Source organism: Mesoplodon bidens (assembly GCF_964165515.1).
Source record: "Mesoplodon bidens genome assembly, chromosome: 4".
NCBI classification, from domain to species: Eukaryota; Metazoa; Chordata; class Mammalia; order Artiodactyla; family Ziphiidae; genus Mesoplodon; species Mesoplodon bidens.
The window spans coordinates 61,066,890-61,087,390 of NC_138160.1; the positions used below are offsets into that span (position 1 = coordinate 61,066,890).

The following is a 20,501-nucleotide window of genomic DNA, read 5'->3' on the forward strand; positions in this document are numbered from 1 at the left end:
TTAACATTTAGCGTTTGTAGCTAAATGTTAATAGCTTCCTGTGCTTTCTTTTATTCTACTTTGTCAATAACACTTAACACCTCCAGGGCAGTCTGGTGAGTAGAGAATCTAAAGCATTGGGCAGGGAACTTATGTTGGGCCCCCATTGCAAGTGGACTGGATATTCCAGTGAACACGTCTGTGCTACAGCTTGATTCTGTTTTCAGAACAAAAGCCACAGTTCCCTGGGCCTCACAGTCTGATTTCCCAGATTTCCTTTCTCCTCCTCCCTCTTTTCTCATCGCGTCTGGCACCCAGGACATATGTAATTAATGAATAAAAACTATCTTTTCTGCCTGTTCCCACAATTTTTACCAAAGATAAGTGACTTTCTAAGACTGAATTAAGGTCTGCTCTAGATGGAAAAAAAAGGAGCCGAGTTTTGGTATAAAGTTGACTTTCCCTGTCCTCTCAGCCTGTGGTGTCACAAAGCTCTCTGAGGGCCACCCACCCTCGAGGGGCCACCCACAGCACAAGTATTTGGATTTCTACTCCAGCTATACTCCCTGCGAAGGTTTTCCTATGAGCTTGAAACCTCTGGCTCCCAGAATGCTGCCTTCCCAAAATAGGCTAATTATGGTGATTCAGATGGCTTTACAAGCCAGAATTTGGATAGCATACAATTAGAGGCTTGCTAAATGCCTGCAAAATGCAGTTCTTCCTAATTTCATTACTGTCTCTTTTGATTGGACGCTGATTACTTTCAGCTCTAATTTTCAGGCTCACCTGGGTCTCACTCAGTTCCGGGACTAGCAGACAAATCATTTGAATTGGTGGCAGTTGCATTTCACAAATACTCAGCCATGTGAGAGAATTATCAGGATAAGTTTCTGGATCTCTAAGCATAGAAACATGGGTTTCTGAGGTTGGAACTTCTTCCGAGGTTACTTCTGACCATTCATTTAAATTATCTTCAGGATCCCTGAGCAGATTTTTCATGGGTCATTTGAAAAACAAATGAGGACCACCATCTTTTTTTTTTTTTTTTGCAGTACGCGGGCCTCTCACTGTTGTGGCCTCTCCCGTTGCGGAGCACAGGCTCCAGACGCTCAGGCTCAGTGGCCATGGCTCACGGGCCCAGCCGCTCCGCGGCATGTGGGATCTTCCCAGACCGGGGCACGAACCCGTGTCCCCTGCATCGGTAGGCGGACTCTCAACCACTGCGCCACCAGGGAAGCCCCCGTGGCTCTCTTGGTTAGAGGATTCCAAGCCATGGAATCATTTCAGCCAGACTCCAGCTGTCAGAATTAGTGAGGTTGGAGTCCTTAGCTTTGCTTTTTTATGATTTGACCCAAACCTAGGAAATACAGAAAGCTTGTTTGCATTATCAACTAATTAGCTTTAAAAACAAAGAAGCAAAGACTTTTCTTGGCAAAACTTTTTATTCAGAGCACTGTCCTTACATGGCTGTCATGAGATGTGAACGAGTCCCATGCTCAGGGGGTGATCACATTATTGATTGCTGGGGATTGGGGATAGCAGAACCACAGCCCATGGGCACACGCTACTTATACCACACACAAGTAAATTATGACACTTTTAGTGCTAATTCTAAGGATACATTTTCACATGGAAAAATGGAAGATAATGCATTGAAAATGTTGAATATTGACTACAGTTTCTAAAAATATTTCTTTTGTATTGTTAAGATTTCTCCTTGTTGCTAATTAGGCACGTAGTGTTCTGTGAAGTCTTTAGGAAAATGGAGTTGCCTTCTGGAAATTTCCCTTGACCTAAAAAATTGATTTGGAAATGTAGTGTGCTTTCAGAGTACTTGCCATCAGGATAAGGGGAGTTTTGATGTGTTTCATTCACACATTACGGAGTGCCTAGAGTGTGTTTAGCTGTGCCAGGGGAAGCATACATCAGCTCTGTAAGCCTTGGTGCATGTTTGATGGAATTGATAATCTAGTTGGCATGAAAATAGTAACATTCACAATCCAATTACATTGGAACCCTGGGTTATGCTACAGGCACAATGGAGTTGGTGGGCTTTTGAGCAAAGGAATGACATGTTGAAGATGGTATTTAAGAAAAATTAGTCTGGCAGCGGCAAGATTTAAGAAAGTAACTGGATTCACCTAGGAGTACATTTTTTAAAATATTTATTTATTTATTCGGCTGCGCCGGGTCTTTGTTGCTGCATGCGGGATCTCTGTGGCCGAGTGCAGGCTATTTAGTTGTAGCATGTGGGCTCTTTAGTTGCAGCTTGTGGGATCTAGTTCCCTGACCAGGGGTCGAACCTAGGCCCCCTGCACTGGGAGCACAGAGTCTTAACCACTGGACCACGAGGGAAGTCCCTAGGAGTACATTCTTCATGCTTATAGTTTGTTCTCCCTGAAACGCCTGCCCCTCTAACAGTCTGTGCAGCGGATTTCCTCCCCAGAGCTCAGGCCCTCCTCATCTCGGCATCTGGCAGAGCTAGGAACCTGGCACGGGTTTGTAACTGTGACCTCCAGCCACGAGTGACCACGGTTCCCATCTCCGTGTCCCAGCACTTCCCCGAACACCTCTCAGGGGTTAGGCGTCTAGTGAGATCTGCCCAGTGAAGAGCCCTGGCCTGGCCGGGGGTTGCAGACTTCTACCAGAGGAGTTTCCTGGAAGCTGGACCAGCAGGTGGGTGCATGCTGGCTGCTTAGGGTGTGGTTCATGGGCGGCAGCAGCAGCAGGACCTGGGAGCTCACTCACCTGCAGATCCTCACCCCAGACCGACTGAACCAGCATCTTCACTATAACAAGACCCTCAGGTGAATTGCGCATCTTAAGTTTGAGAAGTGCTAGCCTCTAGCAGTGCCACCTGAACGTTGGAGAAAAGCTCCACATCTCTTTGATTGTCCCTCCCCTCTCTCATCCTCAGCTTTCGTGTGTTAAGCACAGCAGGTGCGTTGCAAGTGCTGAGAGACTCCAAACTCTGGTCCCCCTAGAAGTACCAGTGAGGCAACTGGAAGGGCTTTCATCCACTGGGCTGCTTATCTCACAGCTACCAGAGGAGGAATGAACATGCAACCACAGTCATATGGAACTTGCGTTAGAACTGAGTTCACAGTAAGGAGGTGTCAGCGTCTGCCCTTCGTGCTTGCCACGGGGGAGGAGAGCTTCCGTGAACACGGCCTCGGGGCTCTGCTCATCTGGCTGCACGGGGCCCTGGTGACACAGGCCACGCCGGTCAAGCACCTGTACGAAGAGCTGGTGTGCGCGGGCTTCTCAGAACTAGCTGGTGAGTTACAGTTTCCAACAGATACGAACGCCCACTCTCTTAAAATGGTAGGGGACGGTCGGCACAAGTACTTCCCTGAGACACAGCAGTCCCAGCTTGGTGTCAGAACATGCAGCTTCTCCTTTGGTGACTTAATCAGCACTGGTCCCGTTGTTAGCCTGGTGGTTCTCAGTGTCATTCCCCTGCTGGGCATTTGAAAAGTGCAGGAGTACTTTTGTGTGTGTGCATGTGTGGGAGGGGTGTGGGTGGGAGGAGGGCAGCAGGAGTGCTGAGCCATCCTACAGGACACTGCTCTACAGCAAGAATTGTCTTGCTCAACATGCCCATTCCTCTTGGGAACTCTGCGAGTTAGTATGTTTGAAAAAGTTACTTCTACACTGAGAGAAAAGAGCAGACAGGCAATTATTTTGCCAGCTGGGATTACTGCTAAAAATCACTCTGCCAAAGACCATCCTTTCAGGGAAGATGCTTTGAAAACTTATCACCATTATTTTCGCTGGTGCAGTTTTACCTGAAACTGAGAACATAAATGCACATCACATCACGGATCCGATAATGTTTCAAGCAGTGGTAGGTACGAGGAATAGTGTGCATGGATTATGCCTACCTTCCATGACATTATCCTCCTAGCTCTGGGTTTGTTCCCTCAATTTTGAACTTATTCACTTCTATGAAAGAGTGTCCACAAGAACTCTCAGGGAAGACTGAGAGGCAGCCCACTGCAGTGGGTGAGGGCATGTACCCTGGAGCGAGACTGTGTGAGCTTAGAGCTGAACTCCAACAAATAATGGGCTGTGATTTTGAGCAAGTTCTTTACAGAACTCACTCTGCCGGCATTCTCAGTTTTTAGAAGAGTGTCTGTGTCAAAGGGCTGCTGTGGGATTAATAGTGCCTGACATGTAGCCAAGTGCTTAATAAATGTTAGCTGTTAATCATGTTATCTCATTTTTTCCAGAAAAGATTCGTCAATTTAAAAGTGAAACTGACTCAAGGCCCAAGAAATGTGCAGTTTCATAAATGCCTAAAGAAATTGTATTTAAATGATTTTCCATTCAGTATTCAGTCCTCTTAAATTCAGTTCTTCAAATGGCACAAAGTTCTTCCAACAGTAGTAATGATTTTCCTTTCAACTGTGAAGATGGCAGTGACAGGATTCTCTAACAGGTGAAAAAATAGTATTACACTTTCCAACCACTGAAAAGTCAATTTTTTTGGTTTTGCTTAAGGCAAGTTGTATGTGATTTTCCCATTTCTGTCATTTGATGCAACATAATATGTGATAACATATCTAGTGATAGAATAACCTAGGATTTTGTATATCATGTTTTAAAAAGTTATGATGGTGGGAACATTATGGTAAATGAAAAAACCCAGGGTTTTAGAATAGACAGACACGGTTTTGAATCATGGTTTTGCCGTTTATTAGCTGTGAGTCTCTGGGCATGCTAACATTCAAGTTCTCAGATCTTTAGTTTCCTTCTCTATAGGATGGGGGAAAGAGGTCTATCTCTTCTATAATATTGAGGTGATGATGAAGGGAGAATGCCTATGAAATGCCTAACCTCATATCCATAGTATTGAAATCATTAACCATTATTTCTATTTCATAAGAGAAACTTGCTTTGGAAATTCAGTTACTGTTGGCTTTAAATAACACCTATGTGTAATATATCACTTAAGACCAGAGGTGTATGCACCAATGTTTTTTAATCTCTTGGTGATGTAATTACAGGTGATTTTCATTATCTTTGTACTTGTGGTACTTTCCAATATTTTTTAAAATATTAACCACACATTATTTTTGTAATCTGAGAAAGTTCTGAAATGTGAAATCAAGTATCAATTTCTATCAGCTTATGTGCACCTGTTCATTATAATTTAAGGCTCTCCATTATCAAATTCTGACTCTAAGTCTATAAGCCCAGAAATAAAATCACGAGCAATTTCAGTCCATTTATTATATCATGAATTTATAGTTCTACATCTTCATCTCATGCTGATTGTAAATGGTAAGCTTAATTTTAAAACAGGTAATATGTTCACATGATTATAAAAAGTTTTTAGAAAGGTATTTAGTGAAAAGCATTGTCCCCACCTGTTCTTCAGTATGGCCAGTTTCCACTGACCTTGCTTCAAAATCTGGGTAACCTCTTTATGCAATAATAAACAAATATGAATACATACTCTGACTGTTTAAGTGTTTTAATTGTTGAATTTAAGTTAAATTAGGCTAACACTATATTGCTTGGTGCTGTAGACAATATACAATTTTTAGAGTTTAGATAAAGCTTTAAAAGATGCTTACAATATTCTTTTTTAAAAAACCTATTGTTCTGTGATTTAAATGTACTTTATTTATTTATTTTTGGCTGCATTGGGTCTTCATTGCTGTGCACAGGCTCTCTCTAGTTGCGGCGAGTGGGGGCTGTTCTCTTCGTTGTTGTGTGCAGGCTTCTCACTGTGGTGGCTTCTAGAGCCCAGGCTGAGTAGTTGTGGCTCGTGGGCTCTAGAGCGCAGGCTCAGTAGTTGTGGCGCACAGGCTTAGTTGCTCTGTGGCATGTGGGATCTTCCCACACCAGGGCTCGAACCCATGTCCCCTGCATTGGCAGGTGGACTCTTAACCACTGCGCCACCAGGGAAGCCACTTACTGAAAACCATTCCCTGTTGTCATGTAAGTAAAAGTTCCTTAAAAAGCAGAGCCCAAGACCAAAGTTTATGAGCAACTGCTTTTTTTTCAGGAGTGTAGATCCAAGGAAGCAGGAGTGAAGGAACAAGGAAGTGAGATGGGGAAGGAGGGAGAGCCACGGCCAGCGTGATTTACCAAATTGGCCAACACTTGGTATCAGGAACAACTGATTATTTGACCTCAGGAATGGACTAGTGCATCTCAGGACAATTCATATGGGGAGAAAGTAAGACTTGATCTCTTTACCCCAGTGGGATGTAAATTCCAGGCTGCATATGAGTGGAGCCTGCCGGTATCTCGACTCTCTGAGTGGACAGGGAAGCTCTGGGGAGGAGCATGCCCATGGTACAGGCAGCAGGAGATGAGGTGCTGTCGATTTGTGCTTATTGAAACCCCAGAGGAGCTGTTTTGCCACCAGTGGTAGCTGGCCACAACCCAAAAGAAGCGCTGCATAAGAAGGATCTAATACTCTTTAAGACACAGCCAGATACTTTTATAGTTCAAAAAAGCCTTGGTGTGTCCTTTAGAAAATGGGATATTTGCCAGTCTCACATTTATTCTCTCATGTCCTATTACAAAATGAGGCAATAAGAAAAACTATGTCCAATAGTAAAGTTAGAGCACAGGGCTAGGTCATGTTCAGACTGAAAGAGGCTGAAACCATCCACTTCTGTTAAAGATATGGAAACTGAGGCTGTTCACAAGTTCCTCAGAATCCACTCATTTTTATGTGAGCCATAAATACTTTGAGAAATAGGTGGGGTAGGTAGATCTCATTATTTCACAGATGAGGACCCTGAGATTAATTTAAGTGTCTGGCCCTAGATAACCCGGTCAGCCAGCAATAAAAGCATTAGAAGCCTGGTCTTGTTCTTCTAAATCTGTTTGCCCAGATGGTTTCTTCCTATCGGCCAGGCATTGAAAAGTCTCTCCCAGGCCTGGAAGGTTTGCTGAATTGTCCAGGGCTGTACCATCACAGGACAATGTTTGGATGTTCAGAGCAAAAAAAGGTTCAATGCTACAGAGTTTCAAAAAGGTAAGAAAGAACATTTGAAATGGGATCATTCTAACAGGAAATTTCTTTTTTTATTTTTAAAGATTTTTTTTGATGTGGACCATTTTTAAGGTCTTTATTGAATTTGTTACAATATCGCTTCTGTTTTCTGTTTTGGTTTTTTGGCCACGAGGCATGTGGGATCTTAGCTCCCCGACCAGGGATCGAACCCACACCCCCTGCATTGGAAGAAGTCTTAACCACTGGACCGCCAGGGAAGTCCCAATAGGAAATTTCTTTCTGATGTTTCTGTAACTCTGTTATTGTGCTAGTAAAATATTTCTTCCCTTTTAACATTAAAAATTATTCACAGGTATTGCTATTCCCCCCTATTTTTAATTGTTAAAGCCCTAGAAAAATGAGGACTAATATATTAAAGTCACAAAAAAACTTTGTGATAAGATATTACTCTGGGCTTTTATTTTTTAATTTTCAAATAAAAATACCTTCGTTTTATTAGTTTAAATAATTTTTTTAGTAAAGTTCTCAAAGTTTACTTGGTAACATTGCAAATGATTTAGCCTTTTGGAAATAACTGCAAAAACAGGATTTATATTACTTTGATGATATAATTGGTCACAGGTTGAACCTATTAAAAAATTAAGCTAGTTTCTTTTTTAATTTAAAAAGTTTTACTTAATAGCTTAAATTAAAAATCACATTAAAATAATCCTACATATAGTTACAAAGGATGGTACAACTTGAAAAAGTCTCTTGTAATTTGTAATGAACATGATGTATCCATGATGTTCTAAGAATATGAAATTTTAAAAACTAAAGATTTCTAATTCTTATTAAAGCCAGAAGAATTAAACGACCTCAATAGGAACATATTCATTTTAGTCAACCACTTTTATGGACTGAATGCTTGTGAGAGACTGGGTGTGAGTTGATCTGGTTCCGAGAGATCTGGAAGCTGAGGTACTACTTTCAGGGTGAATGGTCCGGGGATATTTTGCTGCAGTAGCTTGCGGAATGGTTTGCTGAAAAGGCAAAAATATGCTTCAACAATTCCATAAAATTATACATACTAAATATCATTTCATTATCTATAACTTAACCCAACAAACATTAGTACATGTAGATTCCTATTAGGGTCTTCCACTTAGAAAAGTCATCTTTAAAATACTTGAAGTAAAATTATATATATTATATCAAAACATTCACTGTGTATTTCAAAAGCTCTACGATACAGCTTTTGCTTAAAAAAAAATGAATGAAATCTCTTGAAACAAAGATCCTCATGTCAGATTCTGCTTTAATAAAATTTTCTCTTTGGAGAAATAATCTCTTTTCTTATTTTATATAAATGTTTCTTTGTATGTAAATAACTGGATAACCATTACAAATGGGAGAGATTCTTGCAACTAAGATGAAATTTTAGTTGCTAACCACCTAATCTGACCCTGAAAAAAGAGCTATTTCTCCTTAGGGATGATGGGCAAGAGAACCTGTAGAAACAGATTCATGGTACCGCTGGCATCATGATCTACAAAACATGGCACAGGATGAAGTACCACTAGGAGCAAGCAATTATCCAACAGGTGGAGCTCAAGTGTCAGAAATCTGATGAATGGTTTATTAATAATAACTGTTTCTAGTAGTTCTAGTTCTTAGGATCCTGGGATAAAATGAAAAATAAAAATAGTACAGAGGACTGCCACTGTGCCTGTACACAATCCAAAGTAGGTAATAATGGAAGCAGTTTATGGCTATTGAATTCGTGCCCAATTACTGAAGAGTAATTGAACATACTAAATAAACAAAGGGCAGTTTGAGAGATAAATATCAAAAACAGGGGTTATAAGTCTTTAGTTCCTTGGTTTTTCTTCTGTAAAATATCATTCCAATCAGTACAAAAAAACAGGTTGTCTGAATTAAAAATAAACACATGGGCTGTCTTTATATCTTCCTTACCTTATGAATGGACAGTCTCTCTCCCCCTATCCCTTTATAAACATCTTATGTGCTGATAAAAATAGAAATGAGTTCATTTCTTCTCATCTTTGATACCTAATCTCACATTTTCAAAAATATGGAGAGAAGTCATCTAAGGACTTTCAGGGGCTGTCCAACCTATGAAGGCTAAGATGATCCTCTACCCTCGATGTGTTCAGTTTGGACTTGGTACCTCCATCTCAGTCTGCCACTTCACTGTGGTCACGCTTTACGTGAAGCTAAATTTAAACAATCAATCCAGCTTCTTTTGACTTAATCATCTAGTAACAATCTAGTGTTCAGAAAGAAAAGGATTTAAAATCATTCCTTTTATTTTTTTGACATATTAAGCAGACAGGAATGTTGCTTAACATTCAGAATTTATATAGAGGACATTCTTCTTTAAAATCAACCCTTGTTTCTCTTTAGGGATGTGTTCTTGTAACTTTTAGAAATTAAACTTTTTGAGATAATTGTTGATTCATATGCGATTGTAAGAAATAACACAGAGATATCCCATGTATCCTTCTCTAGTAACTTTTATTAAGTTAAATTTGCTTATGGCTTTACAAAGTGCCTTTATACAACTCATTTAATTTTCATGTTATCTTATTTAATCCTGAATCCTGACAATAACTCTAGGAGCTAAGTACTCTTATTGCTCCCGTTTTACACGTGAAAAAATGGAGGCTCAAATATTTACTTGATTTGTATATGATCACAAAGGCAGTAAGTAGCGAAACTGAGGCACTAACTCAGGTTTTCTTTTTTTTTTTTTGCTTAAATTCCACGTACTTTCCTTTATATCACATGAATTTATTGCAACCTGATTTTTTTCCAAATTAGAAATACGTTGACAATTATATTTGAAGACTTCAGAAAACTTCAAAGACGCAGAAGACTTCAAATAATAAAAAAAGGAGGAAAACTTAAAAACCATAAAGTAGGTGTTTCTTAGAGTAAAAAATCTGCTACATGGACAGCACTTAATGAGTAAACAGTTTTTGTCTTTTTTTTAATTAATGAGAAATCATTTATATACTTTACCCTTTTGGCTATCAATACACTGGATTAATTGTATTTGATAATTTTCATACTATTGAGAAGAAACAATGTTCCTGAAATTAATTTCCTAAAATAGGAAAGGTAGATTTAAAGCAGGTGTGATAATTCTAAGTATATAAAGACTGTAATAGTAAAGGCAGAACAAGTACCAGTCCTCATGGGTTTTGATCTTCTCCTCAACATGTCATTTAAGTGTTTATTAGTCTATCAACTCTCAGGAAAAAGATTTTTTGACAAGAAGTTATCAAATGCAGACTCACCACTGTGACCGGATGATGTTTTTCCACAACGACGGAGCTCATGGGAGGAGAAACTCCCATTATAGCTAAACTGCTACTGATTCTATTTTTTGAAGCAAAATCATATCTCCCTGTGATCCGGGCTGTGATTGTTCTTCCAGCTTTCTGTTGTGCTGATGTCACAACCCTGGGCCCATACTAAAAAACAAAAAAAAATTCAGTTGGTAGAAAATCCATGGCAAAATTTATGATACTTTTGCTTCTATAACTTATAAAGAAAATACACAGGCACTTAAAATAATTGTATATGCAACCAACTCTAACATGGGGAAAATTTTTTAAACAATAAGGCAAAAAGCAAAACATAAAACCAAGCACCCCAAACACCCCTTTAACCTTGGTATACCAACTATTTTATAGGATTTTAGGAACTTCTAAATCTTTATTCTGAAATAATTATAGATTCATAGGAAGTTGCAAAGAGAGCATAGAGAGGTCCTGTGTATTCTTCACCCAGTTTCCTGCAATGATTACATCTTATATAATTACAGTATAATTACAATGTCAAAACCAGGAAGCTGATGTTGGAATGATGCCTGGGTATAGATCTATGTCACTTTATCCATGTGTAGATTCCTGTAACTATCACTGCAATCAAGATACAGAACTATTCCATCACCACAAAGCTCTCCCTCGTGCTGTCCTTTCTTTAGAGTCATACATATCTCCCTTCCCAAACAATCCCTAGTTCTTGAACCACTAATCTGTTATATGAACTTCTGACCCTTATGGATAAATCATTACTCATATGCTTTTGTGTCCTCCCCTTTTTCTTATGGCATTGTTAATATACTTTTTTTCATGAATAGAGACCAGCTATCATTTTTTTTGAAATTTATTTTTATACAGCATGTTCTTATTTATTTTATACATGAGACCAGCTATCATTTTTAATGACAGGTTTTTATATCAACAAACTGCAGTTTAACTGTCCCAGTTCTTTTCTTATTATATATAGCAAACTTTTGTAATTAAAAAAAAAAAAAAAGGATTTTTTTTTTTTTTTTCTTGGCTGTACCATGCGGCTTGTGGGATCTTAGTTCCCTGACCAGGGGTGGAACCCAGGCCCTCAGCAGTGAAAGCGCAGAGCCCTAACCACTGGGCCACCAAGGAATTCCTGGATTTTCCTTTTCCTTTGAGAGTTATTTGTAGAATGTATTGCCAAAAGCGAGATGATTATATCAAAAAGTAATGTCAGGTTTTACAGTTTTTGTTGCTTACTGCGGGACAATACACCAGAAAGATTACATTTATGTCAGGAGTAATATATACATATACTCATTTTTTTTTCATGATCAACTAATTACATTAGCGGGGCAAAAATCAAAAGGAATAAGAAAAAGGGAAATGACATATTTAAAAAACCCCAATATTTGTATCTTAATATCTGACATGGAAACAATGCAGATTATTGGTTGAGAGTACAGGGCTCTGAAGCCAGATTGTCAAAGTCTGAATTACAATTGCATTAGTAATTGTGTCCACTGGCAAGTTACTCTCCCTAAGCCTCAATTTCCTCATGTATGAAACAGGGAGAGCAGGACCAACTGACTAATGCTAGCCTTTCACTTTCTGTTCAGATGAAGAGCAAAGTTAGAAGAGAAACTTTACTGAATAGCTTAAAAATCCAATTAAAACCCCTCGATTATTTCAAATGGAGTTAGAAAAAGTAAAGTGCCATCTATTGTTCCACTTTGTGAACTGAAATAGTACATTTGCTTGTATAACTGCCTAATATATATTTTTCAGTAAACGTGCTGCCGAAGCGAGCACATGTTTTTTGAAAATATTTTCCACCATGAAATTCTGATATTTTATTTAACATACTGATGATGTCTGCAGAAAGGAAATAATTTTACAGATGAAAATATTCTTTCACTAGAATGGTAATCCTCCCTTCTCCAGTTATTTGTCTCCTGATTCTCTGCAGTTTACTTTCTACACATACCTCCTTTTAGCTACTGGAAATTACTAAAGAAGACTAGAAAAAGTTTTGAATGCTCATAGGAAGCCTCTGTGATTCAAATGAAGAGAAAGATAGCCAGGCCTGGATCACAAATCTCTCTTCTTTTCCTGTTCCCAACAATAATGGTTTCATATAAGGTAAGTAATCCAAGTAATGTATTTGTTTTTGCTTTTGTCAGTATGGTTCTTTTTAAAAACAAGAAGACATATTTGAGGTAAATCTGAGTATTTTAATTAAATAAGAAAGGAAGAAAACTAGCATGGCACTTACAGATTGATTTACTTGTGATTCTCCTTTCTCTCTAACCCTAAATGCTGTACTTATATGAATGAAACTGAATGGGTGTCTGTTTTTTTTTTTTTTTGCGGTACACAGGCCTCTCACTGTTGTGGCCTCTCCCGTTGCGGAGCACAGGCTCTGGACGCGCAGGCTCAGCGGCCACGGCTCACGGGCCCGGCCGCTCCGCGGCATGTGGGATGCGGGATCCTCCCAGACCGGGGCACGAACCCGCGTCCCCTGCATCGGCAGGCAGACGCTCAACCACCGCGCCACCAGGGAAGCCCCTGGGTGTCTGTTTTGAAGGAGCAGGATGTAGCTGGAGGGGCGGGGGAAGAAGAAGCACTGTCTATATAATATTGTGTTTTTCAGGTTTCAAAGACTTCAAAATTATCTCAGGTGACCAAATTGTTTCAAAAAATAAAAAGGGTGGTAAGTACACTCATTCATTTGGTTCTCGTTATGCATATTCAGATTCAGATATAAACCCAGATGTACAAATGGTGTAGTCATATTTTAAGAAGGGAATTTTGAAAAATCTAGCTCTATGTGTTATCTGGATATGCGACATGAATGACAAACCAGAAATTTAAATAAATACTCACTGTGTTTATTTAACTGAGATCATCAGTATAGGATCACACTTCAAAATGTGTAATCATGAAAAATAAACTCAGCTTGAACACATGTCAGGGTTGAATTTTAGTGTCTTATTTCTAAATCAAAACTCCCCCACACATTCAAATTTCTCTTAAGTCATATTTAAGAAATGCAAAATAGCAGATCTCAACATACTTTTCCCCAAAGTTAGTAGCTTCCAAAAGGCAGAAATTCAAGGGACTTTGCTGGTGGTGCAGTGGTTAAGAAACCGCCTGCCAATGCAGGGGACACGGGTTCGAGCCCTGGTCCGGGAAGATCCCACATGCCGTGGAGCAACTAAGCCCGTGCGCCACAACTACTGAGCCCACGTGCCACAACTACTGAAGCCCGTGTGCCTAGAGCCCATGCTCCGCAACAAGAGAAGCCACCGCGATGAGAAGCCCGCGCACTGCAATGAAGAGTAGCCCCTGCTCACCACAACTAGAGAAAGCCCGCACGCAGCAACAAAGACTCAACGCAGACAAAAATAAATTTAAAAAAAAAAAAAAGAAAAGCAAAAGGCTGGAGTACTTCAGATGACCAATTGTCTGGCTGACTCAATGCATCCCTTAGCTGCAGAGAGCTGCTTAGCTCTACAGCACCTTCTAATGGCCTGTGTAACTCTTTTTTTTTTTTTTTTTGGCTGCGTTGGGTCTTAGTTGTGGCACACGGGATCTTCATTGAGGCACGTAGGCTTCTCTCTAGTTGAGGCGTGTGGGCTCAGCAGTTGTGGCGCGCGGGCTTAATTGCCCCATGGCATGTGGTATCTTAGTTCCCTGACCAGGGATCGAACCCATGTCCCCTGCATTGGAAGGCGGATTCTTAACCACTGGACCTCCAGGGAAGTCCCTGTAAATCTTAATTAAGACCTAAAACCTCCTCTGCCATCTTCCTTCCTCTCATGTAAGTGGTTAGGGTCAGGGAGGAGAGGGAGACAAGCAAATCTGAATCGTCCCAGCACCTTTATAGAACCGTACATGCCTTTGTGCCAGATCCAAGCCAGAGTAGGGAAGAAGGGCATAGGGTTTTTTTAAAAAAAACAAAGCCGTGCAGAGGTGAGTCTGATAAGCTTGGCCTGTATCCCTGTGCCCTTCACTTGAGAGACACTGAAGAATACAGGTTTAACAACAGGAGGCCGAGAAGTCAGAACCACAATGTGCATATTAATAGCTTGATTAATTTAACTTCAGGTAAATTCTCCCACAAATACGCCATCCTCATTCAGTACTCTTCCCCCTCTACGGACTCCTCTGTTAGCAGCTAGTGACTTTAGGAAAAACAATTCCTATCTTCATTCCAATTATATATGAAAACTTAAAACCTAATCAAGATGGAGTCACTACAGAGTAGTGTTAATATGTCTGCATCCAGGAAAAGGGAAGCTGTAGTTAAATAAGAATATACAAAAAAGCCATTAGCCTCCTAAGCCCTTGAAAATACCCACTAATTTCCTTTAAAATTAATAAGTTCTTCATTTTTGTTTAATTATCACTACTGTAATAGAATTTTCAGGTATTATTTTCATTACAAATTCATGTTTTAGCTACTCTGTGTATTAAATATTTTCTGTGACCATATAGGCTCTTTTCTCCATGGGAAAATACGTTCTGAGTTCAAAATATCCAATATACAAACAAGTTTGGAACCCTTTTCCCAACATAGGCACCTGAGTTAACTGTACTGACCATTTCTTCCTGTGTAGCAGAAGCTGTAGCTGTCGATGCAGCGCCATAAGAAGCAGAAACAGGAAGGTGAACAGAGGAAGTGGAAGCAGCCCTGGCAGGAGTGATGGAAGCAGCGGAGGGAAAGGCAGCAGCGCAGGTGGCTCCCAGGGCTGCCGCCGGCGGGGATGGGGGCACTGCAACGGCTGAGGGCATCGGAGGAGCTGAAGGATCCGAATGAGAAGAATGTTCTTTTCCTTGAACACCAGGACCATACTCTTCCCTTTTATTATTTGTGAGGTCTGTCCGTATAAATCACAAATTCATTCCATTAACACTCTTCCAAGTTTACTTTTATCTTCCCAACAATGAAAATACATATTCTCTAAAATGCGGTCCAACAGAAATGTAGAAATGTGTCATACACTGGATAGGTTAACACTATTAATAGGTTAATAGGTTCGGTTAATGCAGTTTGTCAGTGTTAACTGGTTAATGTCAGCATTAACCACTAAAGACTTCAGACCAGTTCCTTCAACATGTGAAAGCTAATGAAGGATTTGTTCTTATGTAAAAAAATAAATTATGTACTCAGCTGGGACCTTACAACCACTAAAATAATATGGTCACATTGTGCCAAAAGATTTATGTTCTTTGCATTATTTAATACAACTATCCTGATAAATGGCCTGGTATTTAGATCTTTAGAATAGTTTTCTGATATCACCATACCCTCTTCATTTACCATCTATTGCTCTTAGCCTAACAAAACCAATGTATTTTTAATTCTTGATTTTTTTCAGCAAACTAATAAATCAATAAGTAACACTAAGTCTTTACTTTTTTTTAATTTTTAATTTTTATTTTTTTATTAGTCTCTGCTTTACAACAAAGTGAATCAGTCATACATATACATCTGTTCCCACATCCCCTCCCTCCTGCGTCTCCCTCCCTCCCACCTTCCCCATCCCACCCCTCCAGGCAGCCACAAAGCACCGAGCCGATCCCCCCGCGCCACGCGGCCACCCCCCACCATCCATCTACCCCACGCCCGGCAGTGTATACACGTCCATGCCTCTCCCCAGCCTCGTCACAGCCCCCCCCCCATATCCCCAAGCCCACCCCCAGTAGATCTGTGTCTCTATTCCTGTTTTACCCCTAAGTTCTTCATGACATTTTTTTCTTAAATTCCATATATATGTGTTAGCATACGGTATTTGTCTTTTTCTTTCTGACTTACTTCACTCTGTATGACAGACTCTAGGTCTATCCACCTCATTACAAATAGCTCAGTTTCGTTTCTTTTTATGGCTGAGTAATATTCCATTGTATATATGTGCCACATCTTCTTTATCCATTCATCCGATGATGGACACTTGGGTTGTTTCCATCTCTGGGCTATTGTGAATAGAGCTGCAATGAACATTTTGGTACATGACTCTTTTTGGATTATGGTTTTCTCAGGGTATATGCCTAGTAGTGGGATTGCTGGGTCATATGGTAGTTCTATTTTTAGTTTTTTAAGGAACCTCCATACTGTTCTCCATAGCGGCTGTATCAATTCACATTCCCACCAGCAGTGCAAGAGTGTTCCCTTTTCTCCACACCCTCTCCAGCATTTATTGTTTCTAGATTTCTTGATGATGGCCATTCTGACTGGTGTGAGATGATATCTCATTGTAGTTTTGATTTGCATTTCTCTAATGATTAATGATGTTGAGCATTCTTTCATGTGTTTGTTGGCAGTCTGTATATCTTCTTTGGAGAAATGCCTATTTAAGTCTTCTGCCCATTTTTGGATTGGGTTGTTTTTTTGCTATTGAGCTGCATGAGCTGCTTACAAATTTTGGAGATTAATCCTTTGTCAGTTGCTTCATTTGCAAATATTTTCTCCCATTCTGAGGGTTGTCTTTTGGTCTTCTTTATGGTTTCCTTTGCTGTGCAAAAGCTTTGAAGTTTCATTAGGTCCCATTTGTTTATCTTTGTTTTTATTTCCATTTCTCTAGAAGGTGGGTCCAAAAGGATCTTGCTGTGATTTATGTCATAGAGTGTTCTGCCTCTGTTTTCCTCTAAGAGTTTGATAGTTTCTGGCCTTACATTTAGGTCTTTAATCCATTTTGAGCTTATTTTTGTGTATGGTGTTACAGAATGATCTAATCTCATACTTTTACATGTCCCTGTCCAGTTTTCCCAGCACCACTTATTGAAGAGGCTGTCCTTTCTCCACTGTACATTCCTGCCTCCTTTATCAAAGATAAGTTGACCATATGTGCGTGGGTTTATCTCTGGGCTTTCTATCCTGTTCCATTGATCTATCTTTCTGTTTTTGTGCCAGTACCATACTGTCTTGATTACTGTAGCTTTGTAGTATAGTCTGAAGTCAGGGAGCCTGATTCCTCCAGCTCCGTTTTTCGTTCTCAAGATTGCTTTGGCTATTCGGGGTCTTTGTGTTTCCAAACAAATTTTGAATTTTTTTGTTCTAGTTCTGTGAAAAATGCCAGTGGTAGTTTGATAGGGATTGCATTGAATCTGTAGATTGCTTTGGGTAGTAGAGTCATTTTCACAATATTGATTCTTCCAATCCAGGAGCATGGTATATCTCTCCATCTATTTGTATCATCTTTAATTTCTTTCATCAGTGTCTTATAATTTTCTGCATACAGGTCTTTTGTCTCCTTAGGTAGGTTTATTCCTAGATATTTTATTCTTTTTGTTGCAATGGTAAATGGGAGTGTTTTCTTGATTTCACTTTCAGATTTTTCATCATTAGTGTACAGGAATGCCAGAGATTTCTGTGCATTAATTTTGTATCCTGCTACTTTACCAAATTCATTGATTAGCTCTAGTAGTTTTCTGGTAGCATCTTTAGGATTCTCTATGTATAGTATCATGTCATCTGCAAACAGTGACAGCTTTACTTCTTTTCCAATTTGGATTCCTTTTATTTCCTTTTCTTCTCTGATTGCTGTGGCTAAAACTTCCAAAACTAAGTTGAATAAGAGTGGTGAGAGTGGGCAGCCTTGTCTTGTTCCTGATCTTAGTGGAAATGGTTTCAGTTTTTCACCATTGAGGACGATGTTGGCTGTGGAATTGTCATACATGGCCTTTATTATGTTGAGGAAAGTTCCCTCTATGCCTACTTTCTGCAGGGTTTTTATCATAAATGGGTGTTGAATTTTGTCGAAAGCTTTCTCTGCATCTATTGAGATGATCATATGGTTTTTCTTCTTCAGTTTGTTAATATGGTGTATCACATTGATTGATTTGCGTATATTGAAGAATCCTTGCATTCCTGGAATAAACCCCACTTGATCATGGTGTATGATCCTTTTAATGTGCTGTTGGATTCTGTTTGCTAGTATTTTGTTGAGGATTTTTGCATCTACGTTCATCAGTGATATTGGTCTATAGTTTTCTTTCTTTGTGACATCCTTGCCTGGTTTTGATATCAAGGTGATGGTGGCCTCATAGAATGAGTTTGGGAGTGCTCCTCCCTCTGCTATATTTTGGAAGAGTTTGAGAAGGATAGGTGTTAGCTCTTCTGTAAATGTTTGATAGAATTCGCCTGTGAAGCCATCTGGTCCTGGGCTTTTGTTTGTTGGAAGATTTTTAATCACAGTTTCAATTTCAGTGCTTGTGATTGGTCTATTCATATTTTCTATTTCTTCCTGATTCAGTCTTGGCAGGTTGTGCATTTCTAAGAATTTGTCCATTTCTTCCAGGTTGTCCATTTTATTGGCATAGAGTTGCTTGTAGTAATCTCTCATGATCTTTTGTATTTCTGCAGTGTCAGTTGTTACTTCTCCTTTTTCATTTCTAATTCTATTGATTTGAGTCTTCTCCCTTTTTTTCTTGATGAGTCTGGCTAATGGTTTATCAATTCTGTTTATCTTCTCAAAGAACTAGCTTTTAGTTTTATTGATCTTTGCTATCGTTTCCTTCATTTATTTTTCATTTATTTCTGATCTGATCTTTATGATTTCTTTCCTTCTGCTAACTTTGGGGTTCTTTTGTTCTTCTTTCTCTAATTGCTTTAGGTGCAGGGTCAGGTTGTTTACTCGAGATGTTTCCTGTTTCTTAAGGTGGGATTGTATTGCTATAAACTTCCCCCTTAGAACTGCTTTTGCTGCGTCCCATAGGTTTTGGGTCGTCGTGTCTCCATTGTCATTTGTTTCTAGGTATTTTTTAATTTCCTCTTTGATTTCTTCAGTGATCACTTCGTTATTGAGTAGTGTATTGTTTAGCCTCCATGTTTTGTATTTTTTACAGATCTTTTCCTATAATTGATGTCTAGTCTCATAGCATTGTGGTCGGAAAAGATACTTGATACAATTTCAATTTTCTTAAATTTACCAAGGCTTGATTTGTGACCCAAGATATGATCTATCCTGGAGAATGTTTCATGAGCACTTGAGAAAAATGTGTATTCTGTTGTTTTTGGATGGAATGTCCTATAAATATCAATTAAGTCCATCTTGTTTAATGTATCATTTAAAGCTTGTGTTTCCTTATTTATTTTCATTTTGGATGATCTGTCCATTGGTGAAAGTGGGGTGTTAAAGTCCCCTACTGTGAGTGTGTTACTGTTGATTTCCCCTTTTATGGTTGTATTTGCCTTATGTATTGAGGTGCTCCTATGTTTGATGTATAAATATTTACAATTGTTATATCTTCTTCTTGGATCGATCCCTTGATCATTATGTAGTGTCCTTCTTTGTCTCTTCTAATAGTCTTTATTTTAAAGTCTATTTTGTCTGATATAAGAATTGCTACTCCAGCTTTCTTTTGATTTCCATTTGCATGGAATATCTTTTTCCATCCCCTTACTTTCAATCTGTATGTGTCTCTAGGTCTGAAGTGGGTCTCTTGTAGACAGCATATATATGGGTCTTGTTTTTGTATCCATTCAGCCAATCTGTGTCTTTTGGTGGGAGCATTTAGTCCATTTACATTTAAGGTAATTATTGATATGTATGTTCCTATTCCCATTTCCTTAATTGTTTTGGGTTCATTATTGTAGGTATTTTCCTTCTGTTGTGTTTCTTGCCTAGAGAAACTCCTTTAGCATTTGCTGTAAAGCTGGTTTGGTGGTGCTGAACTCTCTCAGCTTTAAATCTTCACTTTTGATACTGTAAAAGAAATGAGTTCTTGCAGGTAGATTATATGTCATGAATTAAGAGCATTATTTGGCGCTTCCCTGGTGGCGCAGTGGTTGAGAGTCCGCCTGCCGATGCAGGGGACACGGGTTCGTGCCCCAGTCCGGGAAGATCCCACATGCCGCGGAGCGGCTGGGCCCGTGAGCCATGGCCGCTGAGCCTGTGCGTCCGGAGCCTGTGCTCCACAATGGGAGAGGCCACAACAGTGAGAGGCCCGTGTACCGCAAAAAAAAAAAAAAAAAAAAAAATTGTTTTAAGGGGGCCAGAAGTAATTTTTTTTCTTGTTAATAAATGTATTATTTTTAAAATTTATTTTTGGCTGCCTTGGGTCTTCGTTGCTGTGCACAGGCTTTCTCTAGTTGTGGTGAGCAGGGGCTGCTCTTTGTTGCAGTGTGCAGGGTTCTCATTGCGGTGGCTTCTCTTGTTGCAGAGCATGGGCTCTAGGTGCACGGGCTTCAGTAGTTGTGGCATGCGGGCTCAGTAGTTGTGGTTTACAGGCTCTAG

General features: G+C 39.6%; 2 protein-coding genes across 4 annotated transcripts in view; one reads left to right on the plus strand and one right to left on the minus strand.

The window, feature by feature from the left end:
* Positions 1–4,273, plus strand: part of ANKDD1B (ankyrin repeat and death domain containing 1B) — a gene marked incomplete at both ends in the record, with an annotated part of 52,514 nt that extends 48,241 nt beyond the window's left edge. Inside the window, 5 exon segments of the mRNA XM_081232597.1 lie at positions 455–515; positions 2,401–2,584; positions 2,679–2,786; positions 2,964–3,256; positions 4,212–4,273. Coding sequence (XP_081088723.1) covers positions 455–515; positions 2,401–2,584; positions 2,679–2,786; positions 2,964–3,256; positions 4,212–4,273 — 708 coding nt within the window.
* A 404-nt stretch (positions 4,274–4,677) lies between these two features.
* The window catches only part of POC5 (POC5 centriolar protein), a 42,253-nt gene continuing 26,429 nt past the window's right edge, over positions 4,678–20,501 (minus strand). For all 3 annotated transcript variants that reach the window (XM_081230824.1, XM_081230825.1, XM_081230823.1), the window contains 3 exons: positions 14,866–15,143; positions 10,261–10,437; positions 4,678–7,980 (listed from right to left, as the gene is read on the minus strand). In XM_081230824.1, the coding sequence (XP_081086950.1) occupies positions 7,837–7,980; positions 10,261–10,437; positions 14,866–15,143 (599 nt within the window). In that variant the 3' untranslated portion in view covers positions 4,678–7,836. The remainder of the gene's footprint in view (positions 7,981–10,260; positions 10,438–14,865; positions 15,144–20,501) is intronic.